General features: G+C 39.4%; 1 protein-coding gene across 1 annotated transcript in view; it reads right to left on the reverse strand.

Moving 5' to 3' along the window:
• Window positions 1-12,573, reverse strand: part of CEP350 (centrosomal protein 350) — a 63,764-nt gene extending 51,191 nt beyond the window's left edge. Inside the window, 7 exon segments of the mRNA XM_010175696.1 lie at window positions 2,374-2,504; window positions 4,761-4,863; window positions 5,404-6,017; window positions 8,853-9,017; window positions 9,745-9,863; window positions 10,812-10,855; window positions 12,501-12,573. Coding sequence (XP_010173998.1) covers window positions 2,374-2,504; window positions 4,761-4,863; window positions 5,404-6,017; window positions 8,853-9,017; window positions 9,745-9,863; window positions 10,812-10,855; window positions 12,501-12,573 — 1,249 coding nt within the window.
• Window positions 12,574-19,129: the final 6,556 nt, after the last annotated feature.

Consider the following 19,129-nt stretch of genomic DNA (forward strand, 5'->3'; position numbering starts at 1 on the left):
TGCAGGTGACAAAAACCCAGCCAAAATGTTATTAGTATTATCATCCTACATATAATTAAATGATAAATACTGGTTACAGTGGCATCTTTACCTAATATTGGTTAGATTAAATGCTAGGTTTATTCAACTCACCTTTCATCCCACTAATTTCCGTATTTTTAAATTTTATTTTATTATTTTAAATAATGACCTTAAAGGGCTTTGGAGAAAAGCATCATATAAAAAAATAAAAGTATTAACAACCTAATTCAGAACATTTTGCAGTATTTTATTTCTAGAAAAGTACCGAACTTGAATACCCAATTTGCAGTTGATCTCTAACTCTTCATTTTCAGGTTCTACCTCTGAGCAAACCCAGACACTGCAGCATGGACAAAAGACAGCCAGACAAAAAGGGATTGTACTCTGGGCCCAAGAGGACTTTGAAGACATGGTACCAAAGCAACTTCAAATGAAATCCAGCACAGCAGACCAACGGTGTTTGGAAAATCCCAATCCTCAATTCTCACGCCTCCTTATCTTTTCATTCTCCTATTTTAAACCAGGAGGAAACGTGTTCAGTCAGGAGTCTGTAGCCCACTATTCATTCATTTCCTAGCAGTACTCCTTCCTTGCATTGTAAATTACTCAAGTATTTTACAAATCTGTCACTTGAAACATGTCACTACAAGCCTCTGTGGAACAGACGTACCAGCTAAAGGGATTCTCTTGCCGAACTCACTGCTCTCAGTTACTTCTGTGTGCATTTAAAAAGGCAGAGTCAAGTCTCATCTTCCATTTCAAGTCAGCTGTTTGAACTAAAACACGCTAACAGAGCGGAACATGAGCTGTGACTATTTATAGCCTTGGCTATGTTAAGCAGTTTCTTATTGCTGTGACTGGAGGAGGACGGACCATCACGGTTATGCCACTTAGATCTGGTTCTTATCTTCTAGGGATTTCAGGCCATCATTCTCCTCACATTTAATCCATTATGGAGAATAACCATTGCCATTACAACTTGTAGCAATCTCTGTGCTCTGCCTCACTTGGAACTGTCACGAAAACCTAAGTTAGTTTAATATAGTTCCTTAAGCATGAATGGATCAGCACAGGAAGGAGTAAATCCATATTTATCACTTACTTTTAAGTATTAGCATTCATTACCACAAAATATTCACATGCAATGTCATGATTTACAGCATGCAGAAGCGCATATTCGCTCCCTAAAAAACCCCTCACAATTTTTTGAAGCAGCTTTTTTTCTTCAAAGTGTTTAGCAATTATGGGTCATTGTATGTAAAGAGAAACATAAAACCTTAAAAGGTGCAAGAGATGCCTAACCTCACATGTATTTAAAGAAAAAATAATTGCTCTGTAGTGTGATTACAGTCATAACTACTTACTTTCTATGAAAATTAAAAACAAATACAAAGCAGATGTGGAAGTCTTCCTCATTCTTTTGCTACAGACAATATCAAAGATTAACATTACTGGAAAACTAAGAAGCACTGACAGAATTCCACATGTAGTTAAGTTCATTTTCTACTATAAGGCACTGCTCTACAGTAACCTGCTAACATCATCTTCTCTAAATACTTTAATTTTATTTAATAGACAGTGGAAATGACAGGCAACAGTGGAAGTAAAAAATTCATAAATTGGTAACATAAATAAACATTCCCTTATAAATATCAAGATTTGTAAGACTTGCCAGGGAACGTGTTTTTTACATTCTTTCACTAACTGAAAAAGGCAGGAATGGGTCAAGTCAGAACTGAAGGTGCAGGACAGCAATAACTTGACAAAGGACATAGAAGAACAGGAGCCAGAGAAGAGCCAGAAGGACATCCTGTTCTCTGCTTCCTCATTGAGAAATCATACAAGAGAACAGCTTTCATTGCAGCCCCTGCTCGTAGCGGAGGGAAACTCAGCAAGTCCCGCTGGCCCCGATTTTGATACCACCTCCATTCATCCTCTCAGCATTATTCACTGAGCTGTAAGTCAGGCACTAACCAGCTGCAACACAAGGAAAACAGAAGCAGGACCCAGAACAGAGCTACTGCTACTCTTTGTCTGCGTTGCCCTGATGGATATCTAAGGATGCCCGCCTACCCCTTAAGAAACTCACACTCCTCAGCAGTTTCCATAAGGTGCACACAGCAAGTGGAAAGGCGGAAGATTAAAATAAATCACGAAAAGCACACACAGCCAACCACCAACAACATACACATCCCCAATGCAACATACAGTCTACAAACACACTACAACAGCACTGTTGCACATCTGAGAAGACTTTGAAAGCAATATGCTTTAATGTTTCTTTATTTCTTGAGACAAAACTCATCTCTGAAGGACATGTGACAGTCTTCCCTCTACAGTAGAGTTAGTCACCTTGTTTGGACTCTGGACTTGACAACCGTGTCAGTTTTTGCACTTTCCGCACTGGTCTGGTTGCTTTTTTCTCTTTGTTTCTCCCATTAGGTTTTCCTTTCACTGTTGAATCCTCTAAAAACAAACAAAAGCTCTTGAGTGATATCCCACAGGAAAGAACATAGAATAACAAGCTTGCTTCAACGCTTGCCTTGAAAAAGCAGAACTCGGAGAAACACAATAAAATTCCCTGACTCTCCCAGATTATATATTGAGATCAATTACTCCCAGTCCAGCATTTTAAAATCCTCATAGCATTAAAATTTTGAATCAAGTGCTGTTTACCTACACAATGGAACACAGCGAAGCCACAGTAATGCCATAATGGATCTTTACAAAGCTCATTTTCAATTTTAAAAGAAAAGTTGACAGTTTGACAGGAACAATTGTTGGTTCTCTTCTACAATAGATATTACACTTCACAGTATTAATGTTCCACAAGAACACATAGTTCCTTCACTCCTGAAACACAAGGGCTGCTGCTTCCACATTAATGCATGACAGCACACTCACTCACTGTGTCCATGCTGGAGCATGAAAGGCACAATACCCACACGCTCTGCTTTCTGCAAAACCTGTCACAGAATTCACCCAGTGATGCAGGACTGCTCTGTGTCACCTAAGCCCTCATTTACAACACAATTAGGTTTAAGGCTTTAGAGATGCCAGGAACACCTACCAAAGATAAAGTCATATCTTACCACGTTTTCACATCAGGGCAAAGAACAAAAAGAAAATGTGAGATGTGGCTCAATCTCCACCCCACTGAGTGGGCTTCCCAGCTGCCTGAGGTGCAAAGCAGAGACAAGCACTGCTCAGGAAGGACAGGCAAGCTGGATATTCAGTCTCAGCAGTCTACACTGGACATTTTCAAAGATTTGTTTAAGCACTTTAGTTTACATGTCTTGAAGATGCTCTTTTCTTAATCCTGAAAGTGAACTGTAGATAAGGAACTTCATGGCCACTATTAACCGCTGTTTTCTTGTTCCTCCTCTATAAAGAATATGATCAGACAACCTAGAACAACCAGGATGCAACCCTCTCCGTGGATAGATCTGAAGCTTTATTTAGATGTCAGTACTAACTTCCATAGCCCCTGAATTTAGCTGAATAAACTCCTTGATGGATGTCCATAGGAAGCAGCAGAGACAGAACAACAGGTCACAGTGAACGATGCGAGAACAGAATTTTAGGGGTCTTTCTTCCCCTTAAATATCCTTTCCTTACAAATTTTCCAGTTGTCTTTGAGGCTGACAACAAGAGTAGAGAAGACCAAATCAATGCATCAAGTACGAGAAGCTTCAGTGACTGCATTTGCAAAAATCTAGCTTGCCTCCTCACCTCTTTCAATTCCTTCCTGATACCAGGAAACTACAGGCTGCTTCTCGCTCGCTCTATTCATACTACAGCAATTTTGTTCTAGTACAGCAAATCCTGAACATCCTTAAGACAGACTTACTGGAAGTTTGGGTTCCACATAATATCCTTTAGCCTAATTCCTAAACGGAGATAAAGACATTCTGTATAGTCTATGCTTACGTGTAAAAATCTTGTGGCAGTAAAGAACAATGCTTCTGTAGATGTGAGAGATCATATAGCTTATTTTAGCACCAGAGAGCATGGAATAGTTGTGATGCAACTGACTCCAAATCTCCACATGCTGTAACTTTAATACAGAATTAACACATGGATAGATAATCCGACAACCTAAAAATACATTTACAGTATATATTATGTGCAGCACCAGCATTTGATTACTTGGAATCAGCTATTCCATATAATCTTTTCAGGTCAGAAAGGAGACACGTTCCACAACAGCTGTTCTACGCATGGCGTCAGGACAGGAGTATGAGTGAATACACACACAGCTCCTTCCTTTTGTAGACAGGTCTACAAAACTTATCACTTTGATGGCATTAAAAATGGCAAAAAAAAAAAAAATCTAAATTGTTCCCATGAAATAATATATGTTTCATCAAAACCAAAAGCAGTTTGGTTATGTCCCTTCAAAGAGGAAGTTGAATTCATTCATGCAAACACGTATAAAGAACTTACAAAATTAAACAAAAATTGTTCTAACAAAGACTTTTCTTTTTCAAAGAAAAGCCATCATCTGATTCTTTTCAGTATTGTTTTCCTATTAGAAGTATTTTAATGGGAGAACGGGGGAAGGACTTTTAAATTCATTTTAGTGTTCAACAAGTTACTCCTGTGGAGAGAAGTACAACATATTTAACACTCACTGCATCAATTCTTTGTTTCCATGACTTTGTACACTTGTATATTTCTCTGCCTCTCAGAGAAGGTTGTGTGGTTTAACCAATTCAGTTTGTATCTCACCTGTTAACTGGCGTGCTATATCCCTATACAGCTCCCGACTAATGTGAAATTGTTCCTCGTGCCAGATTTTTCCATCTGGAGCACGAATCTTTGTTTCAGGAGGATTGAAACCTGAAAGTAAACAATGTAAGAGTTTAAAATAACGGCATAAAATGTAAATAAAGCTTTTTCAGGGTGGAAGGGGTGGAAAACTGCCAAGGAAGAAGGGAACTACTTGAATTTCTAGTGCTGAATTAGAAGAAAGCAATATACCAGTCTGTTACTTGCTCATAGTTGAAAAACAGTAGACTAGGTGAAGAAAGATTATTAAAACTGTGAAAGACTTTCTCAATCAATACAATGTTATTAAACTCTGGAACCATAAAAAACCCATATTGAAATAAACCCAAACACTAATACAGTCAGCTTCATTTTTATAGTTATTTGTAGTCATATAGTCATAGGAAGAATTTCAAAAGAATCCACATTTCTGTAAATTGGCAAGAATTCCTTTTCTTTCTTGTCCTTATCTGTGATCAAGCCATGCTATCCACTCCTATATTGCCCAAACACAGCTATGAGTCACATCCATGCTTTGACATGTTGCTCAATGAATTGAGCTCCACTCCTTCACCTCATATAACCAGAGGGAGGGATTCTGCACCTCCATACCTCGGTATGATGGAGCAGCAGGTGCTGCTGCCACTTTCCTGACTTTGGGAGTCACCGCATTCTCCACATTTGTGATCACAACAGGTTGCTCAGCATATCCCGAGTGCTGTCCTCTGCAACCCAGCTCTTCAGAATGCTCCCACTGCTTTCGAATCCGCTCCTTCAGCTTCTCCAACTTAGCATCATGCTGTCGCCGTTTCAAGATTTCCAGCCTGTGAGCACTAGAAGTACTTGTGGCAGGAGAAGACACTTTCAGTTCACTGTCCTGGGATGTGTTACTCAGAGGAGTTCTAGTGCTGCTCTCATCTCCTCTGGAGCTGCTAGTTTTTTCCTCTTCCAACCTTGGAGGTGTTGCAACCTTAAGAAATGCCTCATTATTTTGCAAGGCATCAATTGCTGGTCGGTCATTCAAATACCTAACAACAGTCTCATCTGCAGCAGAAGAACATGGGCTTTCAAAATCTCTGCTGTGTAGATCCCTCTCATCTCGGTCGCGTATCACAGGGCCTGTTATTTCAGTCTTCCCTTCTGCTTCGCTCAGGTCCAAACTAGAGAGCAGTTGCTTGGCCTCAAGTTGGCTGGAACCGTGGTAAGAGAGAGAACTGTATGTATCCCTGATGTAACAGAAGGAGAAAAAAACCCAACAAAGTCACCATCAGAAACACAACTGTAGGACCTTCCAACCCAGTGATCAGCAGGGGCATTAACTAAAATAATGACTTCCTACACCTTGTCTCCACTTTAAAGGCAAGTTCTTTTAAAGTTTGATCACCACACGTTTAATAGTACAAGTCTGGGAAAACTGAAAGAGGTTTCTGTTTTTCAGCTTCTGCACCCTCTGTCTGAACAGGACTATATGTAAAGTTGAAGAGCTGAAATGAGGGCACGTAGAAAATCAGAAAGCAGTAACTTCACACTACAATTTTAAAAAGCTCTAAATACAAAAAAAATGTAAAACTTCAGAAAAGCATAATTAACATATGGGCTTTAGGACAAAACATTGCACATATGCACGGCTCCTCGACAGCACATTCATGAGCTGAGAAAACAAATCAATTGCACCAAAAACCCCTGCCCTGTATTTGAGCATTAAACAGGCAAGCCCCTGACAAGAACTTCAGAGTGAACTGGTTGTATTGCAACACATGTAAAGCTTCCCAAGAGCTTCGAAATTCAACAAACTAAGGACCAGTTAACATTCTTTCACAGAAAAACAGACTCTGTATTTGAATAGACTCACGGTACATATGTTGTTAGGACAAAAAATTATTTAATATTTTTACTGATGAGGGGCTGGAAATGTGAAAATCCAGCACCTAAGCTACCTCACCTGCTTCTTCAGCAAGTACTTTTAAAGAACTCATTTAAGTCAGGTCATGACATTGTACTTGTGAAACTGTCTGCCTTTCCTTCTCTGGTAGCACATGCCTGTTACACAGTGTAGCAATCAACATAAAAGTTGAGTGGTTTAATTGCACAGAATTTCACCAAAAGTGGATATAAATATAGACACACATTGATTGTTCTTCCCATTTTTCTGATTTGTTTTCCTATGCATACTTTAAGCATTGACTACAGGCTATTCTCACAGAAGGAGTAATGTGTTAACATAGCAGCTCTGATGTTAATCCTCAAATTAATCCCCCAATGCCATACAGTCTTCTTACTGTAAGAAAGTTATTCTTTTCAATTGGATATGATGGCATGAGTCTAGCTTGCTCTCATTTTCTTCTTTTCCCTGGAGTCTGTTAAATTTAATACCTGTTTTTAAAACAAGTAACTGATGTATTTAAGTTACTACAGAGAGAATAGACAATACAGCTGTTCAACTAACAAAACTGACCCAAGATTACAAAACTGATCCAGATCAGCCTTCCATGCAACAAGGAAGTAGAAGAACCTCGCAGCTGACACAAGAAGGGGAAAAGGAAACCAAAAGTTAGATGTTAGGTTAACAATTATTAACAGAGATGTAGTAGAATTTTTAAAATATGACTGTCCCAACTCCACTCTAATCAGTCAACAGCAATTTGACTTCACTGAGAGAATATTTAGAAAAAAATGCAAAGTATGTGTTAGAATCCAACAAAAAACTATTACCAACTCAACCAAGCTATTCATCAGGGATGCCTGCGCAAAGAACACACACTGCTTACAACACACAAGGAACTGTGTACTGTAAGCAGTGTATCTCCTCCCTCTCTACTCTGCCCTGGTGAGGCCACATCTGGAATATTGTGTCCAGTTCTGGGTCCCACAGTTCAAGAAGGACAGGGAACTGCTGGAGAGAGTCCAGCACAGAGCCACCAAGATGATGAAGGGAGTGGAGCATCTCCCTGATGAGGAAAGGCTGAGGGAGCTGGGGCTCTTTAGCTTGGAGAAGAGAAGACTGAGGGGTGACCTCATTAATGTTTATAAACATGTTAAGGGCGAATGTCAGGAGGATGGAGCCAGGCTTTTCTCAGTGATGCCCAATGGTAGGACAAGGGGCAATGGGTGTGAGCTGGGTCACAGGAGGTTCCGCTTAAACTTGAGAAGGAACTTCTTTACAGTGAGGGTGACGGAGCCCTGGGACAGGCTGCCCAGGGAGGGAGTGGAGTCTCCTTCTCTGGAGACATTCAAGACCCGCCTGGACGCCTTCCTGTGTGATCTCATTTAGGTTCCTGCTCCGGCAGGGGGATTGGACTGGATGATCTTTCGAGGTCCCTTCCAATCCCCTGTGATTCTGTCTGTGAACTGAAGTTACGGTAAAAGTCTTCTAGGCTCTGATACTACAGCAAGTTATATCTTGTTTATTTCTACAGCAGGTTCTCTTTGTTTTTGAAAGCTTTTCACTCATCTTATATTCACTACAGTACTGCATGCAGCTAGGAGAGACAGGCTTTCTGTACCTTCCTTCATTCCTCTCACCCCATCATATTCTATGGCCTGCAATATTCTGTGACACTTCTGCTCCTTATTTATAGCTTATAACAGCTCCATACAGCTGTTCTTATTTGAGTTTCTCACACACAGAAACCAAATGCATCTTTAGTACTAGATATTCTTGCTCTACACTGTCTTACAGTAATACCTTTGGGAATGTGTGCTGAAGAACTAACAAAACAAATCTGGAAAAGAAGGAAGAAATACTATTTTTGGTCCTTATTACTGAAACTAAATATCTATCAAACCCATCACGCCACTGAGGCGACAGCCACATCAACTTGGATGATTTGGTCCCATTTCCATACATCTGACTTTAAACTCACATTCACTGAAAAAAAGAAAATTTGTAATATTTTTTAAAAAGAAAAAGAAAGACACTTTTGTCCACACGCTGCTCATATGGGTGGGTGAGGGGATGAAGCAAATCAATTTTTGAGGAGTTGTCAAAAACATGACTATTAGCTTAATTCTGATCTCAGCGTATTTTTCTTTAATAATGACTCAGTTGTCCCAGCACTAACCTGTATGAAGCCAATGGTTCACGGAATTCCACACGATTGCTTTTTTTCACATTGCTTTCAAGAGTAGTCGCTCGAAGAGGGCTGCGTGAGGACTTCTCCTTGCTTGATTTATTTTGGCTGGAGGACCGGGAAGCTGAAGCAGAAACCAAAGAATTCCTTATGTACCTATCGCTCCAGAAAGAGAAAGCTCTTGGGGCAGAACAATTAAGAATACAGTTTTTCTTGGGTTTGAGCAGCACTCCAAAACAGCATCTAAAGTACTCCCTTTCTTTTTCAACAAGCTGATTTCGACAACTAGGAGCAAGGTGGTAAGTGCTTGAAACAACGATCATATTTAAAGAGAGATAATAATGCTTAAAAAGTAATTAGAAGCAATTAAATCTGTGGAAGTTGACTATGTTGCCACTAGAGGACGATCTGTCTGTTCTTCTGCAGTGGGACACTACCAGAATGCTTTAAATAGTTAGTACTTAAAACGATGGCTTATTTCTTATAAGCAAATGCTCACCTTAAATGAAATAAAGGAAGCGTCAGATTTAGCATTCTATCAGGGTGTAACAGTTGACAAGCATTAAAAAATATAAACAGCTAGTCCAGTGTAATCATGGCCATATACAGCTGTTATCCAACCCTCCACAAAACCATGGTATCAGAATGGGATAAGCCCTGCTCTCCCACAGCGTGGGGAAAATCCTGTCACTCCCTCTAACCAAGTGACCACGATAGCACGCTTTCCTTCCTAAGCTAAGGGAAGAAAGCATTAGTTTCTCCTGGGCAATTAGAATTCCATTAATAAAGATTATTAGAAGGAGACAGCTTGGGAGGGGGGAAGAGAAATCAAGTTTTCCTGGAGTGCAGGGGCTTTACCCTGCCTTACACATGCCAACAATACGTACCCTTTCTGCTCATCTTCCTGCCAGCGCTAGCAGAGGGCTTCTTGGCATCCATGACAGAATCGAACACAGCCGTGCTGGTGGGAGCTATTTCCAACTTGTTCTCTATATGACGTAGCTAAAATTTGAAGATAATGTAAATTAGAATATTATTTTCAATTTTTAAGCTGCAGGGTTTTTCCCCCCCCCACAACGTAACAAATTTTTTCCTCATTTTCATGAAGAATAAAACTGCAGGCAAAAGCAACTTCGCAAGGCTGATGTTGCAAACCTGTATGGCCTCATGGCCAGAAACTACATCAGATTACTAAGTTTTGTTTAAAAAGATTATCTAAATTAGGTTTTGTTGCAAAGTTTTGTTCCCATATGTAGGCTTGTGTTAAAAAAATAATAACAACATGCCATTCAGAGTCTTAATGCTTGGCCTGAATAAAATATTAATTCCACTTGGAACAAATTCTAAAATACTCTTTTCAAAATGGAGAATGATACAAGATTCCACATGTAAAACCTGACATTGATGTTCAGCTATTAAAAAAAAGGATGACATGGCTACGGCAAAGATCTGAACTGCCCCAAAACCCAAGCTGTCTGGCTTCACTGGAGCCAGATTTTAGAAACTAGTGTGATATCTGAATCACCTAAGTTAAGTTCCCACAGAAAGACAGCAATTCTAATGCTCAAAGCTGGAAAATGATGAAATACATTGGTGTTGTCTCAGTTTCTGACTGGCTTGGGTAAGTGAGGGAGAGCTATTTTCTCAAGTTTTCAGAAAAATGAGAAGTTACTACTTTCTTAAATAGGAAGGTAATGCTACACTCAAGAATTAGGAGATATTACTATACTCAAAGACTAAGTGGCAAAAATGTCTTCTACTGTGTGTGGAAAACTTTTTGCAAGATACAACAATGTTCAACATGCACGTACTCCAACCTCTTGCCCTATTTTCAACTTGTTTAATGGACAATCACTGAGCAATAATACTTTGGTTAAAGCTTCTGCAGCCACTAACTGATCTGAAAAGGAGGAAGGGAGGGAAAGGAAAGGGAAAGGAATCAGTACTTACAGCAGCCTTAGTCTGAGAAAAAGTAGCCCATGCTGCAGTTAGATCTTACAGGGCAGAAACAAAGAAATAAATTTCTCATTAGTACACGGAAAACAATGAAATAAAATGTTGCTTCAAAACAATTTTCATGAGCTCAGTAATCAAGCTCTTTTAATGACTCAGTTCCAGCCTGTAAAACTCCTCTATGAGAGGCTGTTATTAGTCAAGAGTCATCTTAACAGAGCAATAAAATACGTAATGTAAAATTTAATGAGTTCACTAAGTTCAGTTGAATGCATTATTGCACTTGAAATCAAATCTACCACATGTTATAGGAGATGTTTAGAAGATAAAATAAAGCTGGTTATCTACCCCAAAACAAATATGTTACATTTTTCCACTACACTATAGTTCAGCTACTTTTTTCCCCCCTACCATTTCCTTCTTCAGTAAATTAAGCATGAATACAGTCAGTGAAAGACTCTACTCAAAGCATGTGAATTTTGAACAGTAATATTTTTGAACTGTACACCCTATGAGCAAAATAGAAGCAATGACTGCAAAGAACAAGCAGGAGGCACTAATCAACTTCAGCCTTTTAATCTAAACAGACAGCACGTGCTCTATGCGCAATCCAGTCCCATAGGACGCAGTATTATTTTCCTCTAGAAGTATTTACTTCCTCAGTTCTCCTCTTCTTTTAATTTCTAATGGTTTTCTTCTAATCTAATTTTTTACACAATGCAACATCCAAAATCACAAGGAGCATCAGAACCATGGAGAGTAGTTGTATATTTTGTTTTGTTTTGTTTTTTTTTTTAATTTCCTTATAGCAAAAAAGCTGGCAATTTCATTTCAGGTAAAATGCAACAACACAAAGGAAGAGGGTTAAGGAAGTAGCATAGAAACAACTTTGCTTTGACTTCAGGAGATGGTGTTTCATGTCTACAGAACACCTCAGCTTCACAAGGTATGTAATTTTAAAAGAAACCAAACATATTGCAGGAAACAATCAGCAATAATGTCCTCTTGCAGATAAAATAATAATAAACTGTCTCTACTTTTAGAATAACTTCTGGAGTCCAATTTTGTCACAGTGGAGATCACAAGACTGATCCTGAACCACAGATTTAACATGTGGCTCAGCTGCCTACAGACTAGAGCTTTCTTCTTCCAGGAACTTACTGTATTTTTTTATCTGCCCTCTCCTTTCCTAAATTACAGAGTGAGTAATCATGACAGCAAAAAGCTAACATAATTCCTCCAGTTCAGGGAGACACAAGCGCTGCAAGTCATCTTAGTGGTGATGTACTGCTGCTAATCAAGTGGCTTTAGTTGTTCACCGCTTTGGAACTGAGGGAGAGTCAGGAGCAACTGCCTCTCAGGCTTTTCTTCACTTCTTTCAAGAGCCTACAGTTCCCAGTTTCTGTTCCTGCACTGCTCCTCCTCTACAGCACTCAAAAAAAAATCTGTCTCTGTGCCATCTTGGCAACCATATAATGGGCTGGCAATTCCTAATGCAGATCAGCAAATACTCTGCAGATCAGCGTATTAAATTGCTATCTCTGCAAAAAGGAAGCCATGTAACACAGGGTCTTAGCTTCCCAACTATGGCAGGAGAATGCTTCCTATAAAAACTCCCCAAAGTTTCAAACAATTCATGATAAAACATCCTTCAAAACAAGGCAATAAAACAGAGAAAATCCATACCTCTGTCAGAATCCTTGCTTTGGTTATGCCTCAGATTTTGCAGAGGCACCTCATTTGACTTGTTGCTCCACATTGTGTCAATTTATCTAAAAAAAAAAATAGTTATGTAAGAATCAAAGAGGTATAAAGTAAGAACAACTACATGTTATGTTTAGCATAAGATGAGAACATAACCTGGATTACTATGATGAACGTTCACCTCATATGATGACTTCAGACTCACATCATGAACCAGATCAGAAAATCAGCACCAAATCACAAATGTGTTTACAGTTTGCAATTCTTCAGAAATCACGTAATTGTGCAGATAAAGAGGGTTTTGTTTTTGTTCTTACATGTTACAAAGAAGAATTAACTTGATAAAAATCCCAGAGGTCACATAATTTATATCATAGCGAGTCTGAAGGCGACCACATTAAAATACTGCATGGGAAGAGGTAACAGAGGCAGCACTACATGGCTTGAATCTATAAAGGTTTGACAAAAATACCCAGTTCTGCTAATGACAGATGAATCTGTCACCTAGCCCTGTCAAAGGAAAAGACAGAACAGAACTTTGCATCAGGACACTATAGCCAGGAAATAAAGACAGGACTGGAGCTGCTGTTGTTTTCCTGTGAATTTCAAAGGCAAGACTCATGGTGCATCTAAAAAAGTGTGAACTCTGAGTAACAAACCAGGCAGCCACTATCACCAAAGAATTTTTTTATAAAGAAAAACAACAACAAAAAAGCTATGCAATGAGGAAAGATTTATTTTTTTAAAAAAAGCAGGTAATTTATGCAAAGAGTTATTTCTCATTACTTTCTTTGCAAAACATAGGCTGCCATAGGTAAACCTGTAATGGAGTTTAAAGAAGTGATATATAAGAAAGAAAGTTTAAGTTTAAGAGATCTAAGAGGAGCCCACAGAGTCAACAAGAACTCTGATTAGTCAGTACTGCCACTACCCTCTCACCAAGGACCTCCTATCTGGTGGCATGTGTTTACTGAGCTGTCTTCACAAGGCATGATGACTGAGAACATTCCTGTCATGGAAAGCAAAAAATTAGGTGACCACAGAACTCATACAGGAAGTTCTGGACCTCTAAAAGAGTCATAAAGGCACATTTTCCTCTCTCTTTTTTCATGCATTCCCAGATATAATTGTTCTTATTTTCTTCATTTCTGAAAATTTCTTTTGTTTTCACTTCCCTACATAAAAAGGGCATTCAAATCTGAAGGTCATTCTTCTGACAAAAGGTGATTGAACATCCCACAAAATTAACACCGTGTACTACTTACTGGAATAGATCATTACCTGTATAGTTTGTGATAAGGGTTTTTATCATATATGGTTTTAAGGATACTCACAATGATCAACAGTGAAGCTTGGCCTTCATATTCAGTCATACAGCTTGTGTATATATATGGCAGTAAGTTATCCCACAAAACTGCTCTTATGGGCCACGAAAGACTATCATAATAAGAATACAGGTCTTCAGTTCTGCCTTTCTTTAAAGAATCCAAATAAATGTTAAAGAGAATGTGGAAAAGGTATGTGAGCTTATATCTGTGGGTACAGAAACACACACATACACATGCAGCAGTGCAGTCTGCAATAACACAGAAATTCTAGAAAGAAGTGGGGGGTGTTTTGGTTTTTTAAGTATCTAGTTATGGGCAGTGAGCCAAGTGAAGTCAGAAAATTCAGTTTCTAGGACAGGTGCTGCAGAGCTCATTCATGCAGAACGGCAGCTTTGCGCCTCACATCATTCATGCTGCACAGCATAACGCTGCCCTGCCCTGGAAATCAGCTAATTGATCTTCTCCATCGCTGGAGCAACGAGCTGTTGTGCTAGAAAAGTACAAAACAAGTATTAATAAAAATGGGGGAATTTTCCATAGCGAACCAATTTTGAGAGCTGCTGGAAGTGTGGTATCACACCGTTAGCAGCTTCTTGCTCAAAGATAAACATAACAAAACCTACTCAATATGCGAATTTAGCATGAGAGAACTTCTGAAAAAGCAACCATTTCTTAATGGATTAAGTATCCCCCTTCACGTAATTGCTTGGGATTTACTCTTATCATTAGACTTACTACTATAGATAGGAGAACTTACTCATGGACTAGAATTATTCTCACTATTATACACACACAAATCTATATAGTGTATTTTATGATGCCCCTGTGAATGTAGTATTGTAATATACTCAATTCCTTAACTCTCTATGAAAAGTACCAGGTTAATTAACACAGTTTGAAATTGCTTGCTGCACCTTTCATCTGGACACTCAAGTAAAAGCTGTCAGTCCCTCACCCAAGCTGAACAGGACACAAGTCAGACAAACAGTGAATACACTTCTGAGAACACCTCAGCGCTACTAACAACTCACAGACGTTTGCTGATGATCACCAATGATCAATAATTCTGTCTCAATGCCTTGGTTCACTTCTGAGAACACCTCAGCTCTACTAACAACTCACAGACGTTTGCTGATGATCACCAATAATCAATAATTCCGTCTCAATGCCTTGGTTCAAAAGTATATGATGTCCCTCTAGAAAAGGCCACTCAACCTCTTCTGTACAAGCTAGGAAGTAATCACAAAGCGTCCTGCTGTAGTTCTCCTAACGAAGACCTGCAGTGCCGGCCCCAAGTGTACAGTATGACTTTCACTGGCTGAGATCCACCGAGCAGCTTTGCTTAACTCAGGTTGCTGCTGTTTGGGGAAAAAAATAAGACAAAAAAAAGACATGTAAGACCTGAGAATTCTGGAGCTGTCTACGGTTTCAGAAAGCCAACACTGCAGTAGCTTTCAGTCGCGATACAATCTTTGTAACTACAAGAGTTTGGGTTTTAGATGTCCCTCTCCTTCTTTGGAAGGGTGGGAGAAATTTATCAGCTTTTCAAAACCTACTTACAAATCACACTGATTCCCACCAACCTTTGAATTCCTACAGATTAACAGAATAACTTCTTTCTGTTGTCACATTTTACATGAGTAAGTAGCACCCTTCAAAAAACAAGTATATTGTAGAATTCAATACCCTGTCCCTGCAGGAAGTTAAACCAGACAGAGAAGACACTGTAATGCTATCAAGGGGGTGAGGGAGAAAAAAGAAATAAATCAAGACACAGTTGCCATGTCTGTTGACAGGATTTGTGCACAGGGTAGTGGACCAGTTAAACACTGAATTGCACTTGAATTCATATTGACTAGAAAATAATACTATGCTAAAAATTTATGCAAAGGAAGTTTAAATTGTATTTCAAAACAAATTTTACATCAACACAGAAGTTGTCTCAATGCACATGAAAACACTGTAAAAATTACATTCTGAAATGACTGCTTCAAAAAGAGGTTTGGTTTTGTTGGGGTTTTTTTTTCGAAACTAAATGATTCATCACTATTTAGTTCAGAGCTTAAAGGGAGTAGGGGACAAAAGCAGCCCAGTAGACAGAATGCCAAAAATTTATGAGGGGACAGCAGTCATGGCAAAAGGTTATCTGCAGGTAGGATAAGGCCATGAGGATCTTAAAAGTTTGTTGGAAAGAAAGGCGGAAGACTGCAGAATCAGCAGAACTGATCTCCTGGCTGTTCTCAGACATCCTGGGTAGGTTCATGAGACGCAGACATCCTGGGTAGGTTCATTAAAGGCTGGTTTGCCAAATCTCGTCTCAAGTGAACGGTTAAAATACAAACACCATTGTGTTTTGACATTTCAATCCCACATCAAATGCTCATCTCATTCTCTACTCGTTTCTCCAAGACAGAAAAAAAAACCCCCAAAATTACAAATGAGGATCTAAGTGTAAACTACCAAGAAAAGGATATACTCCAAACTCCCAGAAGAAAGTGGGACGCACACACCCCACACACACTCTTCCACAAACACCGCTGCTGTGGAAGACACTGAAAAGGACTGACAGATCAGAAATTGCATGAGAAGACACTAGAAAGGAGGAAATTAAAATGAAGAGAAAAACACTGCCAACTAAAAAAGTGACATGAGAAACCAGCGCTACAATTACCACCAAACATATCAAGGATGGCATTGGAAGTACAACAGACAACAACATAACAAATCAGCAAGGACAGCATTTCAAAAGGAACAGGGAGATCTTATAGCAGCCTCCCAGTACCTGAAGGGGCTACAAGAAAGCTGGGGAAGGACTTTTCATAAGGGCAATTAATGACAAAACAAGGGGAATGGGTTTAAGGTGAAAGAGGGGAGGTTTAGATTAGATATTAGGAAGAAGTTCTTCACTGTGAGGGTGGTCAGACACTGGAACAGGTTGCCCAAGGAAGCTGTGGCTGCTCCTCCCTGGAAGTGTTGAAGGCCAGGTTGGATGAGGCTTTGAGCAACCTGATCTAGTGGAAGGTGTCCCTGCTGATGGCAGGGGGGGTTGGAACTGGATGAGCTTTAAGGTCCCTTTCAATCCAAACCATTCTATGATTCTATGATTAAAAACAGGGCTGTAAAAAGAGAAAGCAAAGCAGCGAGAGAAGCAGGATATAAAAAGGAAGAGAATGGAGAAGAATTAGGAGAGAGAAATTGAATGAACTTTGGAAGAACCAGCACAGAGAGCAGCAGAAAGGAAGAAAATAAACCAGTATAGTGGAACAACTGTAAAGTTTTTCAAGCATTCTCAGTATGATTTTTTTTTTTCTTAGTAGCACAACCTCAATACGAAAAGGAAAAAGGAAACTCAGAAGTCATGGCACTGACACAAGGAAACGGGAGAGGAAACTGAATCATACAGAGTCAGAGAAGGCAGAGAATGTAAGCGAGAGATCACCCACTGTTATTTTCACTAACATTTAGTGGTTATGCAAAAAAAACCCCCAGTATGCATAGGGACCAGTATCCCTCGAGACTTTGTTTCTTATAAAAACCACAAATGAAATGGATACCACCAAAGAAAAGATGAAGCTTTGCTAAAAGTAGAGAAGGAAACAAATATAAATATTGACTTCTACGGGTTATTCTTAAATGTCTAATCCCCAAAGTGGCAGGTTTTTCTACAAACTGGGTATTCAGAGCGTGGGGCCAGCAAGTCACACAGTTTAAGTTGCCATAAGGCAGCAGTGCCAATAAAAGAAGCCACCTTTTGTTTTCTTTATGCCTTGGTCTCTCTTGTCTTATTCAGGCAGAAAGTCAATGGGATTACATGGTAAAGCGAAGTGGTAAGGTCTGAAAGTCCTTTTTTTTGTTCTTTTTGCTTTATGGGTTTTAGCTGTGTCACACCATAAGCTACATCCTCTGTGTAAGCAGAAGGAGGAATGGAAGAATCGGGGAACAGCTAAATTAGTCCGTCCTGCACTAGCTCCTGTCACGTATCATGATCTACAGTTGCTCTCCAAGAGCAAATGCTTGAAGCTGCTATTGCCTCTACCTTGAGGAGAGTGAGTGCACCTGAGGAAAACATGACCTATTCCCTTCATCATCCTCTTACCTGTGGAGATACCACAGGAGTCTGTACACCCTGTTCCAGCGTGTCCCACTGCCCTCATGCCTTGCACAGTGCAGATAAATTGTCCATGGGGGAAATGGACATAGAGACAAATAAAAGATTTTAGGGATGTTTTTCCCTGTTTACAAAAATATTTGAAGTTTTCATGTACAAATAATGGAAAGTTGACTTCTGAAGCCTAAAGACCCTGTGGAGGTACAGCCTGTGCAGGTACAGTTCTGCATTACTGGCACTCACAGAGACTTGCAGGTGGACACACACAATCAGATCTGGTCAAGCAAACTGTTTTCCTGAGCCAGCTCACCGAAAGTGATGGAATTTCTATTTAAAGATGCCAGAAACACCTTCCATGTCTCCTCAAATAGAACACAATTTATGATAATATGCTTGAGTCTGGAATACAAATACCCTTACCTACTTGTTTTTCTGGAATCTGAGCTTTTACCATATTGCATTATCCCATTTCAATGAGAGCTAAAAATATCCATAATACATTGTGCTAAAACCTTTTTTGGTTATGTTTACGGGCTTTTAAAATTGTTTTTTGATACAAGAGTAACATATTTTGAGAAAACTCTGTCTCTCAAAGCAATCAGATGCAGATGAGTTACTGACCTTCCTCAGGACTGAGGACAAGTCCCAGCACAACAAACAAACGTGTGATGTATTTGTCAAAAAAGCACCACATCTTCAGCATCAACAGCCAGCTCTGCAGAATCAGATGGGTCCTCCCTCACCTTTTTTCAATGCCAAGCCTTGAAATGAAATGTACTTCAGAGACGAAGGTCCTGAGAGTAAGTTAATATTCAAAATCCAAGTACAACTCCAACTGCCCAATGCTTCACAGATACAAACTTCATCTTAACGCTTGTCACCATCTCATCTCAAGTCTGTCATCTCTGCTTTGCTCCTCCAAAATGATTTCTGCTACAAAGCTGGGGATCTTTCTTCTCATCATTTTTAAGCGGTGCTGAGCTAAGAATCAATGGGTTCAAACTATTCATAGTGCCTTAATAGTGAGTTTTGTTGGTATTTAATCTGACTGGCTGCTACTACTGTTTGACTTAGAAGTATTTTACCGGTCCACATTGCACTGCACCCCACAAACAAGGCTTTGTGTAATGACAATGGACACAATTATGTAAAGCTGATACAAGAAAAAGCTGGAA

Source organism: Antrostomus carolinensis, unplaced genomic scaffold (genome assembly GCF_000700745.2).
Source record: "Antrostomus carolinensis isolate BGI_N321 unplaced genomic scaffold, ASM70074v2 scaffold3569, whole genome shotgun sequence".
NCBI classification, from domain to species: domain Eukaryota; kingdom Metazoa; phylum Chordata; class Aves; order Caprimulgiformes; family Caprimulgidae; genus Antrostomus; species Antrostomus carolinensis.